At 37.6% G+C, this 14819-nt stretch overlaps 1 protein-coding gene across 1 annotated transcript in view; it reads right to left on the bottom strand.

Moving 5' to 3' along the window:
* Positions 1-12030, bottom strand: part of CFAP47 (cilia and flagella associated protein 47) — a 212668-nt gene extending 200638 nt beyond the window's left edge. Inside the window, exons 1-8 of the mRNA XM_088144456.1 lie at positions 11790-12030; positions 10527-10678; positions 9617-9732; positions 7715-7853; positions 6797-7025; positions 4674-4828; positions 3195-3328; positions 200-432 (exon numbers count right to left, since the gene is read on the bottom strand). Of these exons, the coding sequence (XP_088000582.1) occupies positions 200-432; positions 3195-3328; positions 4674-4828; positions 6797-7025; positions 7715-7853; positions 9617-9732; positions 10527-10678; positions 11790-11996 (1365 nt within the window). The 5' untranslated portion in view covers positions 11997-12030. The remainder of the gene's footprint in view (positions 1-199; positions 433-3194; positions 3329-4673; positions 4829-6796; positions 7026-7714; positions 7854-9616; positions 9733-10526; positions 10679-11789) is intronic.
* Positions 12031-14819: the final 2789 nt, after the last annotated feature.

Here is a 14819-nt window from a genome sequence, read left to right as displayed (position 1 = left end):
CTCCTTTGCCATGGTTGAAGACAGGTACAGAAAAGCAGCAGCTCTTCCCTCTCCCAGCACCAGCTTTCTGCCACCTTCTCTACCCTAAAAAAAGGACTCTCTCTTTAAAGATGCAATATTATGTTATGCAACATGCTCTAACATGAAGTATTTTGAGAATTATATATAGTATAAAGAATGAAAGAAAATATGCTAATACCTTTGCAGACTTTGCTTTTATTTTTCCCTTTTCAGGGCAAATATTATAATGTGCAATCTTATGAAAAACAAATGTCACTGGAAGTACATCACATTCATTTTTGAGTGTGCAAACAAGATCTGCATGTTCACCAATATAACACTCCCTGAAATTGACAACTGGTCCTGGGATGAATGTCAACATGACTGGAAGCCCTGAGCCTATCAGTCCCAATTCAACACAATGGGGATTCCCTGAAAAAGACATTGAGACAAAAGAACTATTGTATGTAATGAAGAAGGTGACAGTATATCAGTAAGTGTTCATAGGATATACTGCTATAAGGGAGCAAATAATAATGTATTACAAATACAGTTAGTTTTCTTTAATGCAACAAAAATTATTATAGAAGCTACTAACAACAAAAACTGCCCTCCAAAAGTCAGTTCAAATAAATAATAACACATTCTTGAAAAAGATGCTTAGACTTAAATGATAAAACTCAAAGAGGAAAAAGATTACATTGCTATGGAGTTGCTGCCATAGGTGAAAACTCTTGAAGGAAAGCCCACATATTATTAGATGCATCAAATGTAAGTGACATTTTAATTCTGCCTGAATAACAGAAAGAACTAAAGAAAAGAGGCGGGGTGGCTAGCAGTACTTTAATCTGCCCTATCAAACTAACCTTGACCATAGATAGTAGGGAAATTGATGATGTAATTTGTTCATACAGTGGTACCTCGAGTTACGAACACCCCTCCTTATGAATTTTTCGAGATACGACCAGCTCCAGCCCCAAAAATTTACCTCGACTTGCGAACTCCGCCTCAAGTTACAAACTGGATCCGCGGCCATTTTCCCTGCTGCCACACACTTGCGGCTTCCTGTGGGCAAGATCGCGGTAGCAAGGAGACGTTCGGTGAGGCTTATGGTGTGTTTTGTGGCGTTTGGAAGGTGTTTGGTGTGCTTGTCAGCATGGCTCCAAAGAAAATGCAGAGCAGGCTTGGCAAGAATAAGGCTTTGAAGAAAAAAGTGACGATCGAACTTAAGAAGGACATTATAGAAAAGCACGATCGTGGTATTCGTGTGACTGATCTGGCCTTGGAGTACAAGATGGCAAAGTCGACCATCTCGACTATTTTCATGTTTTTGTGGTTTAAAAATAAAATGCATATGTTTCAGAACTGTTTAACCGTATGTATTTACATTGAACCTTATGGGGGAAATTTGCCTCGTGGTGCGACCAAATTTGGAGGGCGGATTAGCAGTATTTACACTGAACCTTATGGGGAAATTTGCCTCGTGGCGTGACCAAATTCGGAGGGCGGAACGGATTAACCGTATTTACATTGAACCTTATGGGAAAATTTACCTCAAGTTGCGACCAACTCGAGTTGCAAGCAGAGTCACGGAACGGATTAAGTTCGTAACTAGAGGTACCACTGTATTAATATCCAGCAGCCTCTGAATAGCATGAAATGGGATCTTTCTGTAATTTTTTAAGAACTCATCGAAGTAGAAAAGATAGCCATGATCGTGTATCATTTTGAACCAGGAACCACTGGACATAAGCTGTGTGATAGTTCAAGCAGCCTGTTCACACTCATTTTGTCTGCTCATAGGAACAGAAAAGCAAACTAGAATGATTAGTTTAGCATGATGTCTGAAGATGGGGTTACAGTTTGCTATATCAAAACAAGCCAGGATTCTTTAAATAAACTGTAGTTTAAAATGGCTTAACAAACCTATTTTATTCAGGTAAAATCAACATTCCTAAATTCAGTTGTAACATTAAATTATCTATGTCAGAGACATTTACTCACTAAAGCAAGTATCAGGTTGCATACACCAATACAGTACATAGCTCATGAACACTGTGATTTAGTTCCTGGTTAAAACTAACATGTAATAATGGCCAATACAAAATCCCTGACCCTTGCCATGGATACATAAGGTGCTAATAGGCTAGGATCTCAACCACACCTGCTGTGCTTCCAGAATATCAAATAACTGTAGTTCCCAAATATAGTTCAAACATTCAAGATTCTCAGTATCCCACAACAGCCTATGTACAAGCTATAGTTTTCAAACAACCTTAAACAACTCTACATACACTCTACTGCTGTAATGCATTTTCAAATTTATTCTAATGGAAATGGTCATCATTACATTCAAAAGCACCTGAAAGCCCAAACTGTGATGTTTGGCATTCCCATTTAGAACCAGAATTTATATTTTCAGAAAGACTAACAAAATAGGGGCCACCCAAAAGCTGCATAACTAAATGACAAGGAAAATAAAGGGGGGGGGGAATATCATCAAGACATTCCTCCGTGTACATACTCTTGTGCTCTTGCTTCTAGCAAATTGCAGTGGCTGTTTAACAGGACCAGAGATTTCACCAGCCAGACATATGTAGCATCTATCATGCATTCACACCGAGCAGTTCCTTTCATGAAAAGAAAAGGGATTCCTCAAGCTTGATGGGGAATATATATATCGCCACTAAAGTTTGGGCGTGTGTGTGTGCATGTATGCTAAGAGAAAACACTTTCTGTGTGTATATATCAGCTAAGAGATAATACTGAAAGAAATTGGGAGGAGTGAAGGGAATCAAAGGGACTTTGTTAGCAGTAGGTTCAGCATTAGTCTAAGTTTTGTTTCCTTGATCCGATACAATGATCACAAAATGTTATTTTGTGAATGTGGGTTAAAATACTTTCAAGAAATTCCACAGGATGCAATAATCATGATTAAAATAATTATGGTTATGGTTTTATCTAATGAAATATAAAAATAATTTTATGAGATCAATATTAGAGCATTTCAAACTGCAAAAAGTCTTTATCTTATTCAGACAATTAGATTATAAAGGTGAGAATTTTCTGATTAGATGCTCATCAAGAAATTAATTTTTATATATGGTTTTTTAACAATACATATATTGATCTCATTATTTTTCTTGGAAAATGCAGTTATTTACACTTAGTTCAGGTTTTTACCAATACCATACCTTGGGCGGGTATATCAGCACCAGACACTGAGTGTAAGAAATCATCTTTACTTCCTACAGCTTCAAATTTCAGAAAGACAACATAATCTTTTCGTGATGGAGTTCTGCCAAGGTCCCTGTCCATTTTCAGCTGCCTGTAAAATTCAAAATAAAAATTTACATTTCTATCATGCAGATTTATGATTTGTAACTGCTGATATCTAACAGTATAGCAGAAAAAAATATAATATTGGATACCACAATTTTAAGGAAGTACAGGCTGTAAATTTAACTAATCTAAAATTACAATATGTTAGAATTGAAATGTTCTATGTAACATCAACAAAATCTTTCCATAAACAATTACTTGTGTATGTGTTTGGTTTTATTCTATTTTTACTGTATTTTATATTGTTTTATTGTATTTTAATATTTATTGCTGTTTTATTGTGAACCGCCCAGAGTCACTTTTTTGTGAGATGGGTGGTATCTAAATTTGAAATATAAATCAATCAATCAATCAATCAATCAATCTTCCTATTTTGTTAATCATAAGGCAATGTGTAGCTATTTGTGTTGGATTACCTTATTCATTGTTCAGGATAATGAATATTTCAAAATTTTCTTGACATCCTATTTATTACTATATTGACATTAAGATTTCAACATACCAACTTCCAAATGATCACACACATACTGCATATATGGCATTTCCATCCCTTTTTATAAACTCAGATGATGTGTCTCCTAATTCATACTAGCCTCCACTATACAATCCTAGAACTTCCACAGCCTCAATAATCCCTTAACAATAAGAACTATCATCTTGAGTAGCACCATTCTGTAATAAAGAACTGGCCTCAGAAAGAAATGGAAAAAAGAAGGGACAGACACCTTGTTTTCCTATCTCCTGCTATGACTAAAAGAGTAAAAAGAAGAGCCATACATACTGCCTCTTGAAAACAGAATTTATTAGAGCAGATCACCTGATATGGTGAGTAAGGAAGATGACCTTGATGGAAAAAGACAGATCTCTTACCAAAACAACAAGAAGGAAAACACGGCTTAAGCCCAAAACAAGAAAGTATATGTAGATGTCTCACACTGTTACCCTAATTCACATGGATTCACAGACTTGCAAGATTCTATTACTATAGTCTTTCTTAATAAAAGTAGTTTTAGAATTCTGTGAAATTTATTTTTTGGCATGTTCTACATGGTGGGGATGGCATCAAAATAGGCTAATTACAATAGATACACATTATAGATACAATGAAGAAAATAAATTCTGTTTTATGAAATTAGGAATATACATACTTGGGGGGGTGTATGCGTGCACATGCACGCGTATATATATATATATATATATATATACACATACATACATACACACACACACACACACATGCATACACATACACACACACACACACACACACACACACTACAGCTTTTATCATTTTCATTACACTGATTACTGCAGTTTACATAACCACTTACTTTGGACTGAAAGAAAGAAAAACCACAGTTTTCTGATAAGGTTGTAGCATTCCTTCATTAGGAATGCATGTAATCAGAGTGGAAACATCTGTTCCTTGTTTTTCACCGGGGTAATCTTTTAAAGCAGCATTTGAACTCTTCTGAATATCTGTGCCCTTTAAGAAAATATAAAATGTACAATACACTAAAAGTTAATTACTTCATGTATTTGCATGGATGTTTCACAGAAAAAAAAATACAAAAAGAAAACATACAGTGAATCAATTGGGATTATATTATATATAAGATCAATAAACTTATTGAAAAAATAAGTTGTAAAAATGTGAACCAAACTTGTCGCTAAGTCTAGACCTCCACTAGCCTTGGATTTATTCCTTTAAGATATATCTAGCATAACATACCTAATTTAAAAAGAAATTTCTACAACAGGGGTCCTCAAACTTTTTAAACAGGGGGCCAGTCCCTCAGAATGTTGGGGGGCTAGACTATAGTTTGAAAAAAACATGAGGGTCCCTCCCGCAGAATATGAGGAGAGGAGGAGAGCCGCCAGACCCGGCATACCTGTCATGTAGAATAGTCCAGCTCTGCGATCTCCCTCCTCGTGCATCGCCTGCAGCTCCTGACACAGCCCCGACACTTCCGCTTCTGACAGACAGCAGCGGTGGCCAGTCAGGCAGGCAGGCCGGATAAATGACCCTGGCGGGCCATATCCGGCCCGTGGGCCGTAGTTTGAGAACCCCTGTTCTACAACATAATTACTATTCACCACCAAATGTCCAATGATATGACAGGCACATACTTGTCCATACACTTCAGAAATCCCAAAACTGTTGCAACATGTACCTGGTGTACGGTAACATCCCTACAACTCTCTCATGAAACCTTAATAATAAACAATAAAGTCATATAGTATCAAAGCAATGCATCGGTTTTTGTGATGGAATGGAATTATGAAGGCCAGGCTCAGGGAGATAAGCATGTTCTTAGTTCACCCCAAGAGCATGGGAAGTGCAAGAGGATGAGGCTGGCACCTCCCTGAGGAATTCACGGTGTTTTGACTGGCTGGCTTGGGAGCTAAGGTTCAGTCTGGCGAGATTCTTTCTAGAGGTTGTAGCTAATAAACACAGCAGAACTGAATTTGCATTGTCTCTTGGAGTTCTTTGGGCTAAACCTGACAGTTTTAGTTCCACTATAACACAGTGTCTATGTTCAAGTTGTACTTTTTCCCACAGGGTCACTGATACCATTCTTTTATTTGTGGGAGAGATCAGAAGTGCATTTGTGGACATCACTGGAATGTAATCTAAATCTGTCTTTGGAAATGGCTTTTGAACACTTACATGAACTGTGTTTAAAAATAAAACAAGCCCAAAACTGCCCTTTAGTTATAGTTCCTTGTTCACATTATCAAGTGCAAGAATAGTAGGAACTGTCATTTATATACAAATACAGTGGTACCTCGGGTCACGAACGCTTCTGTTCACGACCAATTCGGGTCACAAACAGCACCGTTCGCAAAATTTTGCTTCCTTTCGCAAACTCCGCATCGGGTGACGAACAGGATCCGCGGCCATTTTCCCTGCTGACACACATGGTCGTGGCTTCTTGTATGGAGGGGGACTCTCCCTCCAAACAATAACCGCCTCCCCACCCGCCTTCCTGTCCTCCACACCTCAAGCAAGGTTAGTGTTCTCTCTCTTCATACTGTACTGTACTGTACTTTGTGTCATATTTTTGTGGTTTAAAAAAAAATACATATGGTTCAGAACGGATTAACCGTATTTACATTGAACCTTATGGGAAAATTTGATTCAGGTCACGACCAAAATCGGTTGGCGACCAAATTCGTAGGGGTCAGAACGGATTAACCGTATTTACATTGAACCTTATGGGAAAATTTTATTCGGGTCGTGACCAATTCGGGTTGCGACTAGAGTCGCGGAACGAATTAAGTTTGTGACCCGAGGTACCACTGTAGTAACAAAAATGAAAAGCAGCAACAAAAACAAACTTTATTTCTCCTTTGGGATAGCTTCTAAGTATGATACACAGAGGAAGGTGAGTCCTGCTGAAACAGAGATAGGTGTTAAAACGCAGGTCTAAAATCAAGAGAGTTTCCTTACCATCTCTCCACCAACAGCATTGTCCAGCAAGACTGCCACCCAATCCATAGGCTCTGGGCTTTTGTTGTGAAGAATAACTTCTTCCATCTTGGAGGTTCCAAAGTAGACACATCCAAAATTAACACACTGGATAGTATTTGAGTGAGGCGCACCTAAAACCTCAAGAACTTGTTCCACAATATTGGCTTTGATCCTTATCTCAGTAGTGGGCCCTCCCTGCAACTCCACACTTTGGATAACAATAGATAAAAAGGAATGGTGGGCTTGAGGACAATCATAGGTAAGATTAATAATTCCATAATAAATCATTTGGAATTTAAGATTTTATTAGCATATTTAAATAATATACACATATATAACTGAAACTTATAAAGTTGCCTATTCGTAACATTCAATGCTTATCAGAATAGAAAGTGTGCTCAATATTGCATAATATTAGAAGAGTTATGACTGTACTAATTCTCCATCAGTTTGGAATAATAAAGGAATTCTCCAACAATTTGGAATAATAAAGGAAACACCAAACTTCAATATAAGAAGGATTTTTAAATGAGGCTTCAAATTAGATTTTATTGAGAATTGGGGTCTACCTTTGCATTTTATTTAAATAAAATTAAAGACATCTGATACTGTGATATCCAATACACTGAGCTCTATCATGTAATTTATTTAAGCAGAGCCATTCATTCTTTAGATAGGAAACTGAGTAGTATGCAATAAAAAGGTTCACTCAGATTGTTCTTATTACATAGACTGTAAATTGAATTGGCAATATTTGTACTTATTTCACTGACACACATAGTTAAACATATCTACATAATGAAAGGGCAAAGAAGGCATATTTATATGTACTATAAAACTGAACTCAAGAAGCAAATCAAAAGAGACAATACAGCAATTTAAATGTACTATACTTACATGGCTGGTTGGTTAATTATTTTGGGTACATCAGTACATATCTCCATTTTAATCAACTTTATTGTTTTTGGTTCTATCACGCCACTGATTGGTGCTATAATAATTGGAACACTTCCTCTATATTTTATGTCAAATGTACCTTAAAATGTAAAAATAAAACCATTTTATCCAACATGCACTGAATTAAATACTAAGGGACAAAAACTTTTTTTGCCTCTGGCAATAAAAGGACCACACTAGAAACACGATAGACTAGATGCAAAGCTCCTCATCAAGGTTCTCTGTGTTCCTCAGCTCTCTCTCCTCACTCATCTTTGTACAAGCATGGGGATGAACAATGATGAGTTGTTCTCTGTAATTCATTGTTCACATCCATTATTCTTTTTAGAAGAGATGTCATTCTAAAAGTAGAGTATAAAAAGAGGAGTCTTGTTACAGTTGAGAGCTGGGGTCACAAATAATAATTTAGAGTTGGGCTACCATGTCAAGAAAGCGAATGTATGCTTATAAGTCCTCCAAAGTGAAGCTAAAAAATCATAAATAAATAAATGTTCAACCCAAGCAAACAGACAACTCAAGCAGAACTGCAGACTCATCATAGATACAGCCATAGAAATGAAGGAAATAATTAAAAATTGAACATTTATACATTATGCCTTAGCTTTATATGAAAACTAAAAATTTAAGCCTGTCCATCTCTTCCACCCTGTTTGAGAAGATGGGCTGCAAAATCCCCTCCCAAGATATTATGGGGGAAGAAATCCAGGAACAAAACTTCTTGAAAGTTGTCCTTACTCTGGAATAGCCCCCTCCCTGCTTACACTTTGGACAGCAGTGAAGACTGGTTTTCCAACAAGCCTTGAAGGCAGAGAGTGCTAGTTAATTGGAAATTACTACATATGGGAGTGTATTGATTTATATCATTTGCATGATGTAACATATCTTTATTTTTCATCCACAGGGGGACAAATGACAAATGTCAAACAAGTATCGCACTATCATAATGCAAGCTCCTACCCTTTTATACATCCATTGCAAGTTGCACACACAAACAAAAATGGCATTGTGCTGTCACGACACTAGTTTGTCATTCTGACAAAAAATCATCAGGCTATATGGTGCATCTTAACATGCTTTTATTATTTTTATTACTTTTACATATAAACCACCTAGAATCAGCTACTTACAATTATGCATAAATAAAAATAAATTATACAGATTATGTGCCATCAAGTCAGTGTCAACTCTTAGCAACCACACAGATATTCTTTGTGACAAACTGTCCCTAACCTGCTCTTTCAGGTCTTCCAATGGTTACATAGATTATATAGATGCTAGCTTCTTAATCCCAGATTGTTTTGAAACCATTAACCATATCCCATGTTTATATATATTGACCACATTCACAGGATATGCTGAATATAGTGCAACATTAACCCACATTAGGTGACTAATCTGTCATTCTTTCAATGGGCAATCCCAGTTGTAACTACCACTGACTGTGTGATGGGGAAGTCCAAGTACAAAAAGTAGCTTATGTGGTAGAGTATAGCTGCTACATGGGCTTCACTATAGTCAGCAACTATACTTGCAAAACCAAAAGCACTTGCCAAGGATAAGCAAACAACAGATCCAAGTTTGGATAATATATCCATGGTTGAGGTACACTACCATAAAATAAACACAGTTTCATATTGTGGTTAAAGCACTCAGTCTTAACATAATGTACCCCATGGTCCAAATCCAGTCAATAACCTAAATCAAAGCACAATATGGTTTACCATGTGATTTGTTTCTGGTTGGGTGGGTTGATATTTCATGCTGAGCCAAAAACAAGTCACATTATGACTTAGCTAAGTGTACACCTAGCTAAATATACTAAACTACATAGAAAATATTTACCTGGGGATGATCCATAGTTTGTAATTTTGGTTACTGCGTGTATTATTTTACTGTTTGCAATTATTGTTCCAAAATTTATCTCAGGTTCAATTTCTAAGCGACAACATGGACGTAATCTGCAAAAAAAAATGCACTGTATTGGTTTATGTCATCATTTTATTGGTTTAATTTTTAAACACTTTTGTACAGAAATAAAGTATTTTTGGATTTTTTCAGCAGATGCACAAACTACATATCTTAACAGTACTTATGTCACTCTGTTTTCTTAAGTATTGTAAGCACAATGAAATCATATTAATTTGCAACTATATTTTATTTAGCTTGAAATTCTTTATTGTGTCAAAATATTTTTAATAGTTATTGCCTATTTCTCTTCAAGATAAAAACAATTTAACACAATTAACATCTAAATTATCACCACAGTTTTAGTACCATTATATGAATTCAATATGACATAAACTCATGATACTTGGTACAGTATAAGAAGTACTGCCTTAGTTCACACATAATTGGTTAGAATTTGTTTTTATTCATTGTGGGTGTCCAAATGTATAAATCTACCTTCTGTAATAAACCATGGTTTATTCTAGATAGTAAATCCCAATTGGAAACCATGGATTGTTTGATTTTTAAATCCTGGCTTGTCCCTAACAAGCACATAAACAACAAACAAAAAAGTCTGTCTAAGCACATAAGCAAAATACATGCAGTTCACAAAGGGCAGTTCACAGAGCTTAATTATTTTAGGGATTTGCAGCACCACAAAGTTTCTTTGTTTTAAACCATTAAACCATCACAACAACTAAGCTAAAGTTTAGCCCATTTGTTGGGGATAAGCGTGTTGTGCAAAACACTTGCCTAATATTTAACCAAAAGTTAGGCAGTAGAATTATATGTTGAAATGCCATACCCAATCAGAGGAATCTCAATTATTTCTTTCTCTACATGAAGGAGGATCCTATCATGAAGGTCTTCCTCACTGTTAGGATGATATTCCACAGTGGCTGTTACATGAAGACCAGAAGCAACAGGTTTCTTTGGATTTTCCACAATTAGTTTGAACTGCAAAATTAAGAAATCATTCAATTCCACAAACAATGTTATCTGAACAAGAGAATCTTCTTTTCTGCCATACAACTACTATTCAGCAAATTACCAGTGCAAATAAACTTTTTTTTTTAAAGGCAACATATTTCTTTTAGTTGCATGATCTGTTCTGGCAATAGCTAGAGAGAGAGAGAGAGAGAAAGTTAAATTATGCTGTAGATATAGGAAGCACAAAAAAATAAAAGAGGAAATACTGAAGCTAAATAAACAGTGAGTTTGCAATTATATCATAGATATAGGAAACATATATAGGAAAATGAAAGAGGAAGCACCAATTAGGAAGTTTACCTGCTAGAATCTTATTCTCATTTTCAAAGGGATTGTGATCTCATTCATGACTCATGTTCGCCTTGTACTATGTACACTGTAATATCTTGTAAGATTATTTCTCAAACTGACACCCTGCAGATATTTTGAGTACTGTATTGCGTATCTTCTCCAGCCATTGTAAATCTATACCTGTAATGGCCTGGTGATGGCACAGTAATCTAACAGATTTAGCACCAGACTTAGAAATACTATAATAAATCTGCATTACTAGACAATGCAAAGTTACATATTTCCTACCTTTAAATTTTAACTTTTTATTCACTGAATTCTTGTTTCATCTTCCTACTGCATTACTTTATTCCAGATTGTAGACAAGTTTCTAACATATATATAATTGGAGGAATCAAAACAACCCTCCCCCCGCAAAAAAAATATGCAGGGAAGAAATGATAACCACAGCTCTTCAGAAAGGACTAGTGAATTCCAGTAACCATTCGGGATCCTTTTTTTCTTTCAGTATGCCCCCCCTCCCTAAAAATGAGCACCCAAAATAAATGTCTGTTACTAAAGAGGTTCCTGATTAGGAATCACTGGGTTTGATGCTGCTGAAACAAAACTAACCCTGTCCAATCTGATTCGCACACTGGATGAAAAACAGTTTGTCCGTGTCTTAGAGAAAGAGCTAATTTCAAGGTTAAGAAGCAGGGGGGTTTCCCAACCCTAACTCAGGTCCTGATGAAGATTTCTAACGTCTTCACCCCACTCCCTTAGTGAGCTCGCCTTATTCGCGTCCCACCTGAGACAGTCCCGGAGGTAGTAAATGAAGCGAACAGCTGTGTGTCTGCAGGTTTTGGATGCTGAGCAGCGCTCGGTAGCAACGTCCCGGCACCGCGTCCATGAACCGCAGCTCGGAGGGCGTAATGCGCACTCCGGAGACGTCCCAAACTCCTGCGGTGGCCTCCATGGTCCCGCCGCCCCCTTGCTCGCCTTCCCGGGAACTCATGGCGGCCTCTGAGCAAGCCAGCTTCGTACGCCGAGGGTTCGTGTCTCCAAGGAGACGCAAACTTCTTTTGCACTCAGCGGCTGGGGAGCGGTTGCCTCGCAACGGAATCCGGGCTCTGATTGGCGACTGGGCTTCAAACGGAAATTCCGCCCTAAAGAGCGGGGACAAAAACTCGGAGCCTCCCATAGAAACCCCTTGTCCCACTACTAGAGGAAGGAAAAGACGCGGTAGTTCGTTAGTGATGTCAAGCGGATCAGAAACGCTGCTCAGGAGTGAATGTAGGGGGGAAAAAAACTTTGTTTTGATATTTGTTGCTTCTACTGTTTTACGTTCTAGAGACAAAGGCATCTCTAGAGACTCAATCACCTACTGTACAGTAAGGACAAGGATAGATGGATGGTGGATTGATGGATGGATGGATGGATAATCTTACATACTTTTTTTCCCCCCATGGTATCTTCAAATCAGTCTTGACTAATGGCAACTGCATGTGTTACCTGGAATTTTAGGCTTCACTGTTACCATTTTTAACATGGCAGCCGAGGCCTTTTTTCTAACTTTAGGAAAGTGTGTTTTTCTTCTGGGCCGAGGCCATTTCTTTTGGTATATGAGAACTTGCCTTTTCAGCAGCTAAACAATGGAGAGCATATTCTGAAAAGTTCTTGAATACACTTGCAAGTTTTAAAGATACAATCCCGGCTGGGAAAGGGATGATGTAACCCATAAATTTGCCACTTGTGGCATGTTATCTGTAATCAGTGTTTTCTGTTGTTCAATTCTCATGTGTAATCAATGTCTTATTGATTACTTGCTTTCTGACATATCACATATACTGAATTATGTATCATTTGTTTCTGTACCCTGTAAAAAGACTTGACACCCCCTCCCCTTAATAAATTCCTTTTATTTTGCCTGAATTACTGGGTGGTTTGTATTTTCGGGTAGGCTAAGAAGCTTTGCAAAGGTAAAATTGTTTTCTCTCCCACATTCAGAGAATAGGTCTTCAGCTCCACACCACTCAGGGTGCCTGAGTTTTTAAGGCAACACATGGACAAGTCCATCTAGGTTTCCTGGTAACATTTTCAGAAGCACTTTAACATTACGTTTTTCCTAGGGCTGAGACAAAGTGACTGGCCCAGATTAACTCTGTTGTGTACATACATAAGGCAAGATAAAAGCGCACCATCTTCTCATTTTGTAGCCAGAAGGATTTCCACTCAAAAAGGATTGCCAATGTCTTTTACCTCGGAATTAAAAGCAGCAGAATGGGGATGTCAGACACACACTATATATACACAGCTTCTCCGTATCTGTCAGTGATGTTGCTTTCTCTCATGGATTTCACTGAAACCTAACCCTAACCATAGGTGGATTTCCATCCAAATAAGATCTCCCCATCCCTTTACCCAAGATATTAAAATCGGGCACAACAGAAATATAAGAGGCCCGCTATCCATAAAGCGTCCCTCATAATGTACAAGTAGGTTTGGTTTTTCTCATTGATTTCATGAAAGCATAAAAACATAGGTAAACTACTATCCAAAAGGGATTTCCCCATGCATTTTGCCAAGATACTAAATGGATATGTAAAAGTCCCACATTCCATAAAACGCACCTCCCAATATAGCTGTGATGTTTGTTGTTCTTACTGATTTCACAAGAGCCTAACCTAGGTGGATTTCCATCCAAATAGCATTTACACATCCATTTAGCAAAGTTACTAAAATGAGGCAAAATAGAAATGTAAGAGTCCCACTATCCATAAAGAACCTCTCTGAAATTTTCTGTCACATTGGTTTTTCTCACTGATTTCATGGGGGCCTAACCCTAAGCTTAGGTGGATTTCCTTCCCAATGGGATTTCCCCATGCATTTTGCCAAAAGACTAATATAAGGCAGAATTGAAAAAGAAGAGTCCCACTAACCGTAAATGGCCTCTCCAAACTTTTCTGTCAGGTTGGTTTTTCTCACTGATTTCCCTTCTGATCCAGAAATATTTGTATATTCCTTTCTGGTTTCTAATCTGTTTTTGAGTCCAGTTCAAAGAGCTGCTCTTTAATTTATAGTTCTTAATTATTTGGTACCTCAGTCACCCCAGGAATTATTTTCCCATGTATTCCAGATGAGATCCATCTTACGGCTGTAAGGAATGGTTAGACTGCCTATTTTGCTTCTGTACCTCAGGCTTCTGCTGACATAGGAACTGTTTGGCTGAAGGTCAGTTAAAGAAACTAGGAATGCTTTTGCAAGTAGGGATCTTATAAAAGTTATAAGGTGCTAAGCATATAAAAGTTATGCCGATTATAAAGGGACATTTTAACAGTTTGCAGAGTTGCAAATGAAATGGAAAGGTGGTTAAGCTAAAGGCCATAGACACATTTCCTGAGCATGCATGAACTTTTGCACCTGCTCTTGCTTCTGGCCACATTGTGTAACCACATCCTCTGCACGATTTGGGCAAGCTAGATAGCAATGCCTTATATGAGGAACCCCTGGAACAAGTGAGGACTAGAGACTTGACTATTAGTTTATGCTGCTAATGTTATGTCAACCTTAGAAGGCGGGCACACCTGTGTGTGTGTGGCCCTTCTCCTAGATGCTTCCTGATAACAAAAAGGTATAAAAGCTGTTGTAAACTGTTCTGGGTGTGGCTGTTCCCTGTCTACTTTCTGCCAGCCACCCAGAGATCAGTCCACCCTGCTTTTCTTCTGGCTAGAAATAAAAGCTGTATTTGCTTTGGAAAAACCTCTGTCTGGAGCCTCATTGGAAATCATAGAATCTAGGCTACCAAACCTTACATGGCTTTAACCATCCCTGTTGTTTA

This window comes from Python bivittatus, unplaced genomic scaffold, assembly GCF_059951505.1.
Source record: "Python bivittatus isolate LINGU-HERP-01145 unplaced genomic scaffold, Pbiv_v1 ctg000350_np1212, whole genome shotgun sequence".
Taxonomy (NCBI): Eukaryota; Metazoa; Chordata; class Lepidosauria; order Squamata; family Pythonidae; genus Python; species Python bivittatus.
This window is presented reverse-complemented; position numbering and strand designations above follow the sequence as displayed.